The sequence below is a fragment of the Anser cygnoides genome, chromosome 9, assembly GCF_040182565.1.
Source record: "Anser cygnoides isolate HZ-2024a breed goose chromosome 9, Taihu_goose_T2T_genome, whole genome shotgun sequence".
Classification (NCBI taxonomy): Eukaryota; Metazoa; Chordata; class Aves; order Anseriformes; family Anatidae; genus Anser; species Anser cygnoides.
The window spans coordinates 14,623,982-14,641,333 of record NC_089881.1 but is presented as its reverse complement, the minus strand read 5'-3'; the positions used below and the strand labels follow the sequence as shown (position 1 = coordinate 14,641,333).

Genomic DNA, 17,352 nt, shown 5'->3' with positions numbered 1-17,352 from the left:
CACTTCGCAGTGCTTGGAGTTTTCTTGCCTAGACAGCTGGAGCAATGAAATTAAATCACCTTCAAGTCTTAAACATTGCTTCTCTGCTGAGGTACCCACAGCTGGCATCACTGCTGCTGTTTCATTTTGGTGTTTTACAGCTCAGGTGAGTGCTTTGAACTAGCCTGGTAATTTCACTCACATTTTTATTCTGTGGGCCTGCTCATCGTCTGTGAAAAATAAAATACCTTTTGGGCTAGAAACACAGACTGACTTCTGTGGGAAACCAAGGAAGATGAGCTCACTCCATTGAGCAGATGCTTGATATGAAGACCTGGCTTCCTTTCCACTGTGACCTCTGCCAAATCCTGTAATCTCATGCTGTTCCATCCTGGCAAATGGGAATAAATCAACAGCTCTGAAATTTGGTCTGTGCAAAGCTTTTTAAGAAATAAGGAGCAAGCCCATGTGGTGAATGTAACTAGAGTAATTTATTACATTTGGCCTTTAAGCACAGCAATCTGGAGATTTCTGCTCCTTGCTGTCTTAATGCAGAGAGCCCAGAAGAATGTGTTAGTGCCTCTAGTTGCTTAGAAGATTTTTCTAAGTATTCTTGTCTTATTATTTTCTTCACTTTATTTCTTTTCTGTATTTACATGTTAACACAAGGGAATAAAAAGGCTATGGGATAAAATGAAAGCTCTTTTCCATAATAAAATTGTAACTAATTAGTATACTTTTTTTTTTTTCATAAATCTTTTCTCATGCTCCTCATTCTGTGATGGATATATATTACCAACTATATATAAAACAGTTTTCACAATGGGAATGCTCAAACACAGGAATCAGAGAGGGACTCAGAAAGGCCATGGTATTTCCATCATGATTGGACAAGGCCCAGTCTAACTTGACATAATTTTGAAGTTACCTGGTCTTTAAGCAGGGAGTAAACCTGGTGACTTTCAGAGTTCCCTTCCTTCTTAAATTATTGCAGGATTCTGCATTTTCTATGTGTTGGCATGGGATTATTCAGCTGGAGAATGTTGGCTGACATAATTCTAGCTGAATCAAAACATTGCCACATTTTTACACATACAGTTACACACATGGGCATACTATCCTGAAATAAAGGTAGTATATTGTGATATTATTGATTTGCTTTGGAAACTATTGTAGTATTGTTTATATTCTCTATGCACAAGAAAAGAAGGAAGAAGTAAGATTGTATGTGGCAGATACATTTTTTCTGCACGAGGAATAACTGCAGGGGTACGATGAAAGTATTTTCCAGCTCTGTATTGTTAAATATGAAAAGGTTGCTTATTTCTACAGAAACATCTAAATTTCTGGGTTCATGCAAGTTTTTTAGTATAATGGCAATATATCCTTCTGATAATCTTAATAGCCATTCATCTTGTAACACTTATAGAGATACTACAAATCAATGATGCTCAGCAAGAACCGGACGTCTTTGCTATTTGCTTCCAAGGTTTGGTGTTCAATCCCAGGCTGCATGCTTCACTCGTGATCTGTCTTTCAACACTGAGAAGCAACATTGGCCTCTCGCCCTCCCTCTACCTGCTGAACTCTAATGTAACATATCCAGAGGCTTTCTTCTTTGGCCCCCATCCACAGTTGTCAGTACTCTTTCTCAACAGATTATATCATATTTAAAGGTTAAAAGAACTCTCACTCTCTGTCTGTCTCTCTCTCTGATCATAAAAGCAATATATATGCATATGTTCTGGTTGATAACCAACATTTACTTCATAGCAGCATGGTAATTGATATTCTTCATGTTTAATCTGTATTTGTTCGACTTTGATTATCCAATTATTTTCAGACTCAGTGGCAAAGAAGGAAGCTTGGAGGTCTGAAATGTTTTGTTTAAATTTTGACCAGCAGAACCCAAAGCAAATTATTTTAGCATGTTCAAAATACAATTATGTTTTCTACATTGTCACATTTTGAGCTTACTCAGTCTGATAGAAAATGCTATCCAACTGTCTTTAGTTTCTGGAGAAGGAAATACCATGCATATGATAAAATCATCATCATCATATGTGGTTAGCTTTACTTGCTAAACTTTGTTCACAAAAATATGGATATATATGTATGCAAACACACTCGTATGTGAGCTAGAGTCTGAAATGCTTTGCTGATGAGGAACCTTGCTTACTTGCTGAGACAAGCCTTGTTTTCCTCTATAGCTCAAAACTCAAATACTCTATTTATAAATACAGTTGACTCTAAAGCATACAGTAGAATGCTGATCTCTCACTCCACACTGTTGATGACACAGGTGGTCTCCTTTCAGTTTAGTTCATTTCAGACATAGAGCTTGCAGAACAAAGTACAAATAGCAGTGCATTTCACAAGCTTCATATCTTGCTAGGGTCTTACTTTGTGATCTGAGAATGGACTGAGCAACAGGTTAATGTCCCTCTCTCTCTCCACTTGTAAAAGCAGTAGGAATTGCCAATCTGGGATTTTAAATTTTATTTTTAGATCAACTCAGTCACCTCTTGGTCGGTTTTCCTGTAGGGATGTGATCTAGTTAGTGGTGAGCAGTAGTGGTTCCAGTAGTTGTGGGAAAAGTAGGATTTAGATCAGCAAAGTCTATATGAAAAAATGTTGACAAGTTTCTTCATTTTTACATAATTTATAACTGCACATCTCTATTTAAATAAAAAGGAAATTGTACTAGAAGATTTTTGTGAAGCAACTGCAGTAACCAGTTTTAATAGCTTAATTGCAGGAGCCATTGGATATTCAGAGAGCTCTCATACTGTAAGAAGTGTCCATACCTTAGGACCATACTTTGAGAAGAAGAAAAGTGATATCCAGGAGTAACAGATGGAAGAAGTCACCTTTCTCAAACCGACTAGGAAGAGGTAAGAGGTTTGCAGGATTACTCGGGACACAAGGAAGGGGATGGAAAGCAAAGAGCTGCACCAATTCGTTTTTGTGATATATATGAAAAATCAACCAAGGACAAACAGCTGTTTAAAACTGACTTCAAGTAAGGCTTGCTAACACTGGAGTTCTGAGAATGGGAGGAACAATGCAGGCTTCGTCAGCTTCAAAGTAGCTCACTACAGTGAGCAGAAAATTCAAACAAACTTCAGCATTCATTAAGCCAACCTGAGATTTCTGAATTTAGACACAGCTGTGTCTGTAATACCAATTTTATTATAGAAAAGGAGCCAGGAGTCCCTTTAATTTACACTAGAATGAATTAGGACCAGCACCACCAACATACAGTACAACATTCGAAGTGAAACTGTGCAAGAGCAGAATCAGACCTTTGCAGTAATGTAAACTCTTTATCTCTGTAGGTAACTTAATTTAACAAATGATATGATTCAAATAGAATGCACTACTCTACCTCTGAAAGAAACTACTGTTAGAGACTGGTCTTTGAACTCCCCAGGTTTGTTACATATTATAGATCCAAGTCAATAAATATACTATACATCAAATGATATACAGATGTGAGATCACTGAACTTCAGGAAGCCGGAGACAGCTGATTGGATTATCACTGAACAATAAAATATTTTTTAAAAATCCCTGCACAAAGCAGGCAGTGTAAAGAGAACAGTTTCCTTTTGCCAGAGATCTGCTCCCAAAATATATATTCAAAGGTATCCTTTATATCTCTTCAACATGTAATATACTAATCAACAGACCTGGGAAAACTTCTGGATTTTTATATACTGATTTACTAATCTCATAATTGCAAGTGTAGCACCCTAAAATTAGAAATAAACTAGTTTTGCCTATCACGGTCTTTACTTTAGACAAATACCCATTGGAATGCCAGCAAAAATATTGTCTCATGTTAAGAGGAAAAACGTTATATTCTCCTCTTTGGTATGCTGGAAATTAAATACATTGTGAGTGTATTTCAATTCAAATATAAGAAAGGCCTTAAAAGTTATAACTTACGTAATACATTTTCTGTATGGTACACATCTGTAAGCACCTAATAAGCTCATGAATATTACCTTAAAAATGTATTTCTGTTAGGTTACAGTGTAAGAGTACTGTTTGCACACAGGAGTTTTGTTCAGAGTCAATTGACAGCTGAGAATATTGACAAAAAGCTGTTACCTTTTTATTTCTGATAGCTCTGCACTGTTCAAAATGTAAAAAAAGAGAATGAAGTTTTTATTATTAAAAGTGCATCTATACTCTAATAATGCTATATTTCAATTTCAATATCATTGCAACTATCAGATCAAGAAGTCAGTTTAAATTTCTAAACTAAGCTTCTGATTGGAAAGCCAGCAGTTAGAAAAACAACTTCATTTATTTCTCTACAGAACAGAAGTACACTTTACTCATCGAAGAAACATCCCTTTATTTTCTAGCAACAGATTTTTTTTGTATGTACTTCCTTCTCAGCCTATCAAAACTTGTTGCTCAACAGAGCAAAGGTGGGATTAATTGCACTGATGTGTAATCTAAGTTTCCCTGATTATAGCTTTATGGGTCTTGATTGTTTGTTTCATAACTCCCTAGTGGGGGTTTACCAAAGTGCTGACTTGGGGGTAGCTCCAACCAGAGTCCAAGACAGAAAGCTTTTTCAAAGAACCAGAGGTCTGTCGATGCCTTCTCAGACACAACGTCAATAAAAGCAAAGCAGAGCCCAGAGGGCACTGGGAGTTCCAGAAACTGTGACAGAGGTCTTGCGTGTTGCAGAAACTGATTCAGTCTTTTGTTAGGAGAGAGGAGGAACTTACTTATTGCCTGAATAGAAACAAAACGTGAAATTATAGGAAGATCCTTCTACTCACACAAATTGTATCAATTTAACTAAAATTGACGCAGAAACCCAATGAAGTTAAATTTTTACAAAGCCCAATGAGATACACTTCTATTGCCTGAAAATCAGATAAAGGTGTTTAATTTATATGTGCAAGTTTACTGAGCCATATATATTCCGAATTAAGAGAATCTGTGCAGGGTTCTGCCATTTGAAACACACCATTTTGTTAATCTAATTAAAATTTCTTCTAAATATAGCTTCAGAAAGAGTAGACCCTGGAATATACCTGTGCTGCAAAAGCATTCCAACAGGATAACCAGGACTTCATATCAGGAAGTGACATTTCGGCTGTGTACTAGGTAGCAGTTTCCTTTGATGTCACTATGAGGTTCAACTAGCCCAAACTTGTTAGCTTAGAGGAAAGAGATTTTGTGTAATTTTCCTCATTCTTTAGTCTTGCCAAGCTTCCTATTTTTATACTGTCTACAACATCACAGGTTGAACATAACACAGTAAAGTGAAATTGCTATTCATTGGAGAACATCAGGACTCAAGAAAAATAAAATGGAGTAACAAGGTTTAGATACTTGTGGACAGTAGATATGCTGGAATAAATGTGCAGCAAAAGCTGAACTAGACAGTACCATCTAGAATTAATCAACTGTTTTTTTTTTGTTTTTTTTTTTACATTTTTACTGTTTGATTTTTCTTGCTTGGGACATTTTATTTTATTATTTTTTTTGTCTTTATAGTGCTGTTCCTTTGCTGGGGTATTGAGCTGTTTTTGTCTCCTGTGGCATGTAGCTTCATTCTGCAAACATTAAAAGAGAGTCTCTTTAAGAGTCCCTTTCTGACCACCAGCCAGAAATAAAGTTGTATGCGTTATATTTCAGTATATTTTTGTCCTGTTGAGGATATTGCAGCTCACACTGTTCATTGAAAAGCCTTACTATTTGCATCTTCTGCAGATTTTGTGTTGGAGATCCATTTGTGTCACCTAAAGGTGTGCCTGTCAACAGACAGAACGGAGGAAAATTTCTAATGTTGGCTGCAAATTTGGGAGAAATTTGGTGTTTGGTTTCAAAAAGAAATATAGCAGTATAGAGTATTAGGAAGCCAGTCATAGGGATTAGCTACTAGGTATGTGTCAATTGCATCCTTGGTTTAAGGCAGAATTAAAATACAACTTCTTTGTAAGATTTTCTGTGAATGCCATCCCTTGGAAAGAATTTTAGCTTCATTGTATTAGAAATGAAGAACTGCTGTTCTTCTTCAGGTTGCTGTGCAGTCCAGGCCGGTATTTTTATATAAATGGTTGCATCTCCCAGATTCTTTTCAGGGATACAAAGCATGCCCATGGAAAAGAGAAACATCAGGCCTACAAGGTGATCAGCTTGACTATCGGGACTGCAAAATACTATCACAGCCCAATGGAGTCAAATGGCAAGTCCTTTCCTTTTCATATTCTCCATATGTAAAAGAGGATATTAATATTTGTCCCTCCCTGAAAAGCCAGCAGTACTCCAGTTTGTCATTCACAGAGTACCTGAGCTGGCATCAAACAGGAGTGGCAAGGTGATGGAAAAGGCCACGCAGCATGGCTGGGAGCAGCCTGTTTTGACTGCAGTGTTCATGGTGCTGCAGTGCCCCACATTTGCCATGGATGAGGAGGGCTCAAAAACATTGCATCATCGGGATGTAAGGATTTACAAGATGTTGATTTCTTTCCAAAGTGGGCAGCATCTCCTGTCCACGGAAGACTTTTGTGTCTGCTTGCAGATGGACTCACATCTTGTTAGAATCCTACAGAGCAGCATCAGTTTCATGAATGAGGAATCTGTAAACCATCTGCAGAAGGAAAGCATCAGCATACGTGGAGGGTAACTGCTACTCATTATAGCACTAGGGACAGCCATTGCCCAGTTACCACTTGCTGGACCAACATCTCAGCAGCCCTGCTGCTAATGCAGTGTGTTCAATGCAAATTTTATCTGAAGGTCACTTATATTCCACTCCTTGCACTGAGGTCTTCTCAACTGAACTGGAAAATTGTAGCCAATGGTTTTATGCAGCGAATAAGTCTCCTCTGTCTCTAAATCACAGAAATGCTCTTCCTTATGTACTGATTGGCAAAAATACAGATATTTTCTAAGGAAAGGATTTTCTTTGGAGAGGGAAGCTTACCACTCAAGCAAACATCAGCTGCCCCCATATGCTGACTTTTTGATGAGCTTGTGTGGGGCATGAGTTTGTACCAGAATACAACCCCAGGAAAGAGAAATTAACTTCAAATATATTTATGTTTCTGCTCAGCCTCCTCTGTTCCTTCCTTTTTCTCCTGTTTCTGCAAGCAGCCTCCTCAGTTATTCCTTAATGACAAGTGAATATATTTTGTGCTGAGTAAGGGGAAAGGGAGTTGAAGAAATCCCAGACATTTAAATAGTGAAACCATAATGACCTTAATCCTGAGATTTACCATCACAAATGGAACGTGGTTGTAACCAAGAGGCCTCTCTTCCAGAAATCCCTACTGCCAGAGCCACCTACCTTTAGATAAAAAAACTAATAATAACAATAAAAAGTTGTGGTCTGGGTTTTCCAGGCAATGCAAAGTAACATTGTATACGCTCTGATTTTCCTTTGATTCTCATCACTAATAAAATCTAGGTGACATAAAAAACGTAGCTTCCTTCAAGCCATTTCTTTACAGACTCCAATGCAAGGGATGAAGAACAGTGAAGGCCCAAGTGGTAGAGGGAATGATCAAACTTCTTTTTCTCTGCCTACAACTAACAGAGATTTTATTCACAAGGCCCAGAAAATTATCTTTCATTTTTCAGCAGGGCAATATGCTGGCAATAATATTTCAGCATCTTCATGAATTTTGCCAATGACAATCTGACTGTTCTGAGTAAATTAAAAGCTTGTGGTCTGCTGCACTGAATGTTAGTTTCAGAAAGGCAGAAAATACAGTGAATATAAGAAACCCCACTTACACTAGCAATAAAAGCTGGGCAGAAGTTTTAAAATTAAGAAAGTTGTCTTGCTATCTATCTATCTAGCTCTATACATATAAACCTATAAAAATGCAAACTAAAGTTTTAAATATACAAAAGCAGCAATAAAAATTTCCAAAATCAAATCAATTTCTCCAATAGGCAACAAAGGGTGTCAAAACAACTCGCACAGAATAGGAGCTTTCCATTAATATGTGCTTTCCTTGAGGAAGATAACCCAGGGAGCCCAGATGGTACAGGATTGGTCAGAATTTTACAATCGCCTCCGCCCTGTGGTCAATATATTCTTCCGTTTCACCGTTGGTCGTCCTCATTTCCCTCTTGCTGAGTACAGCTGGTGGATTATTATGTAGACTGTACCACACAGAAGACTTAACTCTGTCTTCTAGTATGGGGACCCTCTGGCACTTACAATGCACTTTAATTTTATTTTGTCTTTCAGTGCTGAATACCACAGGGTAAGTAGCACAATGCTGAATGTACCTTAGTTCAGGAAGCTTAGCTACTGTTAATGATAAATATCCTTTCTTCACCTTTTAAACATGGAATGTTGTACAATTAAACTGTATCATTTTTAAAAAGAGGAAATAATAGATTTTTTTTTCCTAATTCTGCACTGGCTGCTGTCTGTGAGAGAAATTTGTAACACAAATTTCTAATGGCACATCTGAAGAGGAGAGATCTTGACAAAATATCTGTTGTAGTTATCAAATGTTTGACTCTCTAAGTTTATCTACAGTATCATTTGCCTTAGGACTTGCCTGATGTGTAACAGTTTAAATAGCACTGAGTGGAGACTAAATGGCAACTTGTCACAGCTTTCCCTTTCTTGTGGAGGAGGAAATCCAAGAAGGAAAACAGAGAAAAAGTTCTTACTTTATCTCTCTTCACACCTCTTTCCTTATTGAGCTTTAGCTCAATCTGTCTTCTAATTGCTTGGTGGATTTCATTGATGAACTAGCTACTGTTCGTGTGATATTTAGTCCTAATCTCCCTAGTCTATCTGAATCTCTCTGCTTAGATTTTGATGGTCTGTTGGGACATTCACTGTGATGGATTTGCTTAAGGATAGATTTTCTATACTGTGTCAAGTACAAGAAGGGTAATTGGGGTGGAGGGCACCACAGAGGCTGGAGCTGGACCCTGCCTCCTGATGCTGTGGACCACCGTCAGAACATGTCAGAACTGCTTTGTAGCCTTGCAGTCCTGGAAATCCCTTTCCTATAAAAAAAACTCCCAAATAAAAGAGCCATCTATGCTGTGATCTGTGATGGGATTTCGGTCTTGTGTCAGCTCATGTCTGCAGTATTTTTTAGCACCATAAGGAATATACATCTATGTATATGTCTATGTCTATGTCTATGTCTATGTATATGTATATGTATATGTATATGTATGCTCCTTGCCCTGCAGCATTTTCAGGGTAAGTTAGAAGAAGAACTGAATGAGATGACAGCTTGTGGTCATAAGAGATATGCTGTGGTTAAAGGAAATAGCCTTCCAACAAACAACATTGTTATACAGTACACCAGTTTATTGGCATTTACACACTCTTTTGCAAGAGTGGGGATGACAATGCCATGAGCAAGTTCACAGCGAGTTTTTTTATGTTATCCTGGTATTGTCTGAGCATAGCTGCATCCAGCCATCCCTCCTGTAGATCCCTGTACCTAGAACTGGTCTTTCAATTCAAAGGGATACAGAGCAGAGGATACTTCTACACTCAGATAAGGTGAACATATCCCACCTTTTACTCACTCTCAGAACTTTTTCATGAAGGAGTAAGGACAGATGGGAAGAGAAGGAATCAGATATGGATGAGGCCCTGGGTCTGGGCAGTAATTCAGTAAGAACACCTAAAAACGTACATTGTTCCTGACATTCTTTCTTAAACTGTTTCATTGTGTGTTTTTTTCTTGGCAGTCTCAGACAAAGACCAACTGGTGGCTTGAGAACATGGGATCCTGAAACAGGTAACTGCTTGTCCTTAGCGCTATTGTCCAAGGCTGGTTTTGAATATACTGTATCCTTTTCCTTACTTTAATGTGTGTGTTTCAGCTTACCTCACCAGATGTGATTTTAATAACAACTCAAGACCATTTTGTGACTGGACCCAACCTTGCAATGTGAACCAGGGTGTGTGGATACGAACCAAGCATGACACTCCAACTGATGGAACAGGTCCTGATGGAGATTATCCTGATGGAAGTAAGTGCTTGTTTGTGGTATTGTTAATTTCCTTTTGAAGACAGCCTGACTATCTATCTTCTTTCTATTTTATGAAGAGATTCATGAAATCCTTTGAAATGTGTCAGTTTGGTTGACATGTGTCTTTGGCTTTTCACCATGCTCAGTCACAGGTAAATTAAACTAAGTTGCACCATCGTGTGTTGGAAATCTGCACTGGTAAGTGCAGTAGAAGAAAGCAGAAGAATGTTAGCTACCTCATGCTTAAGACCTCACAGAGAAGTCAGTGACATGCAACAGATCATTATTCACGAGAAATTTTGTGGTCAAGTTACAGTGATACCTGCTAATGACAATAAATGTAATGAGTGCAGTACTGACACTAGGTAATGTTCATGATAGCAAAGTTTTACAAGATCAAGTCGGAAATTAAAGAATGCCTTTAAAAGGCTTGTACTCAGCTACATGTGATTGAAAAACTGAGGTCTAAAGTGCTCATGTCATCAGAAGAGTGCTTGGCATGGCTCCACCTCTACCTGTATGAACATGTATCCTTGTACTTGTATGTATCCTTGTATATGTATGTATCCTTGTACTAGCAGATCTATTTATAGGAAATCAGTCTGCAGTGATATTTTTTTCTGTAATTATCCTGAGATTGGAATGGTCACCTTCTGCCAGACTCAGTTAGTAAGCAGATTAGGACAGTATCAGTTTGGATTTTTAGTATTTTGTTGAAAGAAGAAGTGAAATACTTTAAACAGAGATTCACACAACTAAATAATAATGTCTTTTTTTTTTTTTTTCCCAATTGGCACAGACCATATAACTTCAAATATTACTTAAATTTTCTTACCATCAACAAAGTCCTAAAACTTTTTAATGAGTATTAGATAATTTTTGTGGAGAAATACTCTACAATCTCTACAATGTAGAAATGGTCTTTTTTTTTTTTTTTTTTGGATTTCTTTCCACAGTCCACAGTCAGATGGGAGAAACTTGACTAACTGCATTGAGGAAATGTGGCTTTGATCTTAGTACATGGAAGTGATGGGAAGTAAAAAGCTTCAGCCCTAGAAAAGTAAAATGAGTTCTCATATTGAACCAATTCAAACTAAAGTATTTCAAATCCTAAAAGCAAATATTGTGGGATTCTGAATTTTGAGAAGTTTCAGTCATTTTGATAATGTCAAACCTGAATATTTTAATGGAAATCTCTGTATTTCTTTTTTTCTATCCCTCCTGTTTTGAGACAAAAACAAATGTTGAGGGGTTGGATTTTTCCTTGTGCCAGGGATTTGCTTATCTTGAGACCAAAATACTTAGAGGAAAATATATATCCTGCAAGAGAAGTTGTACAGCAGATTGCATAGCAGATCACATTATTTTCCTTTGAGGAAAGAAGAAACTGAACAACCATCAGTGGGGCACTGTATCTGGATGTGCTGTCTCTTGAAAGAGGTCTAAATTTTGTTTGTGATGCCAAAATAACCGTTCATGTGTGATAAGATATATTTTCTTTGCTGTCTAATTTACACTCCACTTTAGATAGCTATGCAATGCTAACTATTGCAATGTAAATTACAAATCCCTTCTACTTGGCTTCTTTGTAGTGTTGATGCACTTGAGTTCTTCTGGAGTTGTACTTCAGTTTTAAGTTACACCTTACAAGTTACAAAGATTCAGCCCTATTTTTTTTTTTCACTCTGCAGAAGGCTATTTCATCTACCAAGAAGCAAGTAATCTGATCCCATTTGACACTAACAGACTTGAGAGCCCAGATGTTGTGGTTTCTGGAAAAGTATGCATAGACTTCTGGTACTATATGTTTGGGTCAGAAGAAATGAATGAGTTGAGAGTGATTATCCAAGACAGCACAGGGGAGTCTGTGGCATGGAGTCGGAAGGGAAACCAGAGTTCCTCTTGGAATTATGGTGCTGTCATTCATACTTTTCCAACACAGAGAAGGATAAAGGTAATATATTTTCAGAATAAATTTCTTTGTGCAGTGTCAGCATTAATGTTTGTTCTCCCTTTGCAAGCTGTAAAAGATTGTGCATGTAAGCTAGAAAATATAACCAAGAATTTCTTGTTTTACTTTTTGTAAATATAATACCCAAATGCTCTGTGCCAATGAACCAAGAGAAGAAACAAACAACCCTGAGTTTTATTAGTGTTTTTAGCTAATGGGTAAAATATATTTACTTTTCTCTCTCTTTCCTTTCTTCCCACCCTCCCTCCTTCCCTCATTTCATTGTGAAGACAAGGACTTTAGGTGCCTAACTTAAGTGCAGGTTTTTCTGTTGCAAGCTTAGGTTTAAACTTTGGGGTGCTGCCTACATTCAACTCCTCTATAGAATCCAGACAACTAATCTTAATAAGTCATCAATCAAAAAATAAAATAAAATAAAATAAAATAAAATAAAATAAAATAAAATAAAATAAAATAAAATAAAACAAGCAGAGTGCAGTGTTTCATCAAGTCCTTACCTTGCTACAGAATATATATTTTAGACTTCTGAGGAAAGCTAGGAAAACTGTTCCACCCTCAGTTCCCCTGATGTCCTTAGAGATAGACCAGACAGAGTATTTTGAAAACAGGTTGAGGGAAATTCTGTCACATTTGCCTGAGTAATTGTTGCAATGATTCACTTTACATCCTGCCTAGGTCATTTTTGAGGCTGTCCGAGGACTGACAGAGTATGGGGATACAGCACTGGACAATGTGAGAGTAAGGGATGGATCCTGTGGTAAGTTTTATATTTGTGCCTTAGCATACACTCCTTCCTCATCTCTGTTTAAGCTGTTGACCATTATTCAATTCCATATACAGTATCAAAACTCCTTGTAATTCCAAACCACAAAAGAAATGGCAAAAGCTTTACAGCTCACTTCATTTAAATGTTATCTGTTTTGGTGTAGATTCTTCCCAAATCTTTCCTCACTACCTCAAATGTAGAGAATAAGCTATCCGCTTCTCTGCAAATGTGATCATTTTCACACAGTTCAACAAACTTTAAGTTTGAAGTCCGTCTCTAAACCCACCCAAGGATATGAACATTGGTCATGAATTACAGATTAAATGATCTAATCAACATTTTACAGCAAACCTCTGTTCATATGAGCTCAGTAAATAAACAGAACTTCCATATGTAGCAATAAATAAATAAATAATGGTGAGTCAATAATGCTGAATTGCACTACATATACTGTCTATGAATCAGCAGTTTGAACTCGATTACTGATCCTCTAACAAATCAGCCAAGACTTGCACAAGCTGTGAATGATTTGGATTCAGAAATGAATTACTGTTACATCCCATCTTTACTGTTATGAATGCAAAACTTATAAAATGTGAATTCTACAAGGAACCTGCTTAATATGGTATAGAAAATGTCATTAGGTATAAATAGGCCTCTCTGTGAAACACTACTCATATAATGATGATAAAATGGTTCAAACTACACTAGGCAGGATTTTTGGAGGGTGAAGAGTTCCATTCGGGTCCACACCCTCAGAATATGTTATTTTCTTTAAAATTCTGTGCATAATACTTGGGGCTCTTTTGGAGAGCCAGTTCATTTTTTCCAGGCTTATTACCACACAATTCAGCCACTGGATGGTGCACTAAATGTAACTCCAAGAGGCGAGAGAAGTGCTCCTCCCTCTGTTCAACTGTGTGGCTACTAATACGATCAGTTCAGTGAATTATTAGGTCTTGTTAAAAATAAAATAAAATAAAATAAAATAAAATAAAATAAAATAAATCCCCCCAACTTTTTGCTTCTAGAAAAATGCACAATGGAATAAACATTTTAATCAGACTCATAAAAACCTAAATGTATGTCCATTTGTCACATGAAAAATTAGTTTCCAAGGCAATTTTAACAATCAGTCTTTGGGTTATATGTTTGGTACTCATATTGTCACTTGCAGAACTTCTTCACCTTACATCTCGAGAGACAATCTTAGAAAGAGGTTTTCTTTTGTTCCTTTTCTCAACTCTACAACAAAGTTAACTTAAAGCTTGAGAGTAAAAAAAGAACAAAAATAAATTTTTGTGCTGCATATGCGAAATCTTCAGTTGCGCCAGACTAGGGAACTGGATGTGAAGAAGTGGGCATATAAGAAGGAGGTGTGCAAGAAGCCAGTGCATGCAAAGCAGCTGATCCCATTTTGCAAGCAGTTTATTAAAATGTGTCTTCAGCTTTGAAGTTAGAGATCATCAAGTGAATGGGATCATTTTATACAGAGCTTTATCAGTATATACTGAACATCAGTTTATGTGAAGTCTATTGTCTTTTTCTAAATTATAATCATAAGTATCCTGCAAAACCCCCCACTTCCAGCTGAGTCTGAATCACATGGTGAGCACAAAAAAGTATGTAGTTGCTGTATCATAATTTACAAATCTCTACCTTGTCCTCTTATGACTTTTCTATACTATAACCAGACTTGTTTTCTATACTATAACTGATTTTTTTTTATAAATAATGCTATTAGTAATGTCAATAATAAGGTTGGATGGGGCTTTTGGCAACCTGATCTCGTGGAACGTGTCCCTGCCCACGGCAGGGGGGTTGGAATTAGATGATCCTTAAGGGTCCCTTCCAGCCCCAACTATTCTATGATTCCATGAAACACGCATCCAATTGTAAATACACTTACAGTTCCAGAGAAGCATGCGGGGACAAGCTTAGTCACTGTCACCAAGCTAACAGTCAGATGAGCTCCTAAGAACTCAAAGGACCTACGTGTACTCATTTTTAAATATAGGTCATTCCACTTGCTTCAGTGAAAATCTTCTAAGTTTAAGCTGGTGAAGAGTAAGTTGAAATTCGTGTATGTTGGTTAGTATGTAGTGTTTACGGAGTAATGTTATAACTCATTGTTACCTTGTCTTCTCCATTGACAGATGCAGTTTCCACCCCTGTACCACCAACACCTACACCAACAGAACCTATACCACCTCCACTGACAGGTAATTTTATCCAGTCACATATGCTAGTCAAAGCATTTTAGAAAGGCATTTCTACCAGTGCTACTTAAATGCTTTAGTTAATTTCTCTGTGCGTGTTTCTATGGCACTGCCGTATGAATCTGTTTTTTTCTGTTTCTGTCCTTCCGTATGTAATCTATAAAATGAGGGTGACTGTGTTTTCCCACTGCACAATGCAGGTATGTGGTGGCTTTTCTGGATGCACCAATATGTTGATGAGAACATATTCCTTTTTCCTATCTCCAGAAGCAATTTGTAGCATACATGGGGATCCTCATTATTACACATTTGACAAGCAGCGTCATGACTTCATGGGTACCTGCACCTACACCCTGTCCAAGCTGTGTGAGAGCAACAGCTCGCTGCCCTACTTCAATGTGGAAGCAGCCAATGAACACAGGGGAAGCAACACTCATGTGTCCTATGTGCAGTACGTGGATGTCGATGTGTATGGCTACAGGATCAATCTGGGTAAAAACAGAGTTGTTAAGGTAAGGCTGAATGACACTATCACCAGTAATTCAAGAAATTGTAGTGCAATGACTACAAGCATACAGTGATATTTAGGGGGCAGTCAAATATTTAGGACTAGTAGTACTATAGAGTCCTTAAAGTAAACATTGGGATTTCGGAACTGAAAACACAGATTAAAATGTTGTACTATGTTGCTAGGAGGCAGGACCAGAGCTGATGCTCCAGATAGCTTTGGTGGGCTAGCCTACCTTTCAGGCTTGCCCCCCATTCGCAAACTTATTCTGCAGCAGGGAATAAAAAGGCCCTTCATTAACTGCGTCTGAGCTGGTGGTTATTTTCCAGGCCCATGTGGTGGCCTATAAAGCTGCATGCTTATCCGTGATTTCTATTTATTCCACATAACTGCTAGCTTCACTTAATATCTGGCATTTGCCATAAAACAGGGCCAGATGAGAGTCCCAGAGAGTATCTGATGACTCTCCTCAAGCTGAATGTATCACTTGGCCAGCTATTGTATTTTAAGACTTCTTTTTGGCACATTTCCATGAAGGGCCAAGGTAGCAGATACATGTTTGATTCAAAACCCACAATAAATGAATAGCTCACCTTATTTGATCAACACCCTTCTTACTAAAAAAAAAAATAATAAAATAAAATTGCAGTGATCTATGTGAGAGGAGATAAAGGTTTAAATATACACAGAGACCTTTCCCATCTGATCTTTGAAGCACAGTGAATTTGATATCCACATTTCTCCAACAGTTCCTATTTTATATCTTTCCATTGTATTTACATTTTTCATTACGTATGTTCCTAAGTAAACTAAACTTTCTTATGTATATAATAAGAACAAACGTTCAAAGTAAATATTAATTTTATTAAATTAAAAAAAAAAAAACCTTTATTTGAACATGTGGTTTCTGTTGTTTGGCATCTCGTGAAAATGAAGAAGAAAGAGAAAAAAAAAGAAAAGAAAAAAGAAAAAGAAAAAAAAACTTTTTCAAAATTTGTCCAGTCTGAGACTCCATTCTAGCTACATCTTTTGAATATTATACCATGTTCTTGTTTTATCCAAAATTAAAAGGTCTGCCAGCAGTTACTCCTGAAAGACCCTGCTAAGTTTTGGACTTTTTCCAGCCGGGTCTGGTTCACCAAGCTTGTTTTGACCACAGTCGGGACCTCAAAGCTAAGTAGTTGCATTGCTAGGTCTTAATGCCTTAGATCATTTGTCCATATACAGCATTCATGTTACATAAAACTTTAAATAAAAAACAATAACACTATGGTATGAGTTCTTAATGCTTGTACAGGCTCACCGTGCAAATCCTACGCTCAGTATAGGAACATGGTCTAAGAGGATCACCATTAAAAATACTTCTTTTAAAGTGATTTTAAGGATTGCTCTTCTCTGTCCCTGCAGGTTGATGGAGTCATTCAGGTGCTCCCTCTGACCTTGGTGCACCCTGTCAGTATTTCCTTAAGCGGGCAGTATGTTGTGGTCGCTACTGACTTTGGGCTGAATGTCAAGTTTGATGGAGATCACAGAGCAGAAATCACTCTTCCCAGTACCTATATGTCAAAAGTCTGTGGAATATGTGGAAACTATAACGGGAACAAAACAGATGACTTTCTGAACCCAGATGGAGGGATGGAAACAAACTCGGCCAGCCTTGGAAACAGTTGGCAAGTTTATAATGACTCAAGGTAGGACTCCAACCAGAATGTTTGGCCTTAGCTATTGGTTATGCAATGAGCAGTATTTTATGCAACTTTTGTATGTAGGCCAAAAATGTCAGGAACAAGGAATAAAATATGTTCTTGTCAGTGAAGTTCCTTCACATATCTGGGTAAACTTTCCTAGTAAATTCAACAGTGCTTAAAAAGAGAAAACTTGAATATAACACCTGCAGATGCCTACTAGAA

At 37.4% G+C, this 17,352-nt stretch overlaps 1 protein-coding gene across 1 annotated transcript in view; it reads left to right on the top strand.

Annotated features, from left to right (window-relative positions):
* The first annotated feature begins 7,995 nt into the window (after positions 1-7,995).
* The window catches only part of LOC106039287 (uncharacterized), an 88,795-nt gene continuing 79,438 nt past the window's right edge, over positions 7,996-17,352 (top strand). The window contains exons 1-8 of the mRNA XM_067002528.1: positions 7,996-8,227; positions 9,693-9,742; positions 9,828-9,977; positions 11,669-11,931; positions 12,625-12,706; positions 14,872-14,937; positions 15,202-15,446; positions 16,850-17,133. Coding sequence (XP_066858629.1) covers positions 8,160-8,227; positions 9,693-9,742; positions 9,828-9,977; positions 11,669-11,931; positions 12,625-12,706; positions 14,872-14,937; positions 15,202-15,446; positions 16,850-17,133 — 1,208 coding nt within the window. The 5' untranslated portion in view covers positions 7,996-8,159. The remainder of the gene's footprint in view (positions 8,228-9,692; positions 9,743-9,827; positions 9,978-11,668; positions 11,932-12,624; positions 12,707-14,871; positions 14,938-15,201; positions 15,447-16,849; positions 17,134-17,352) is intronic.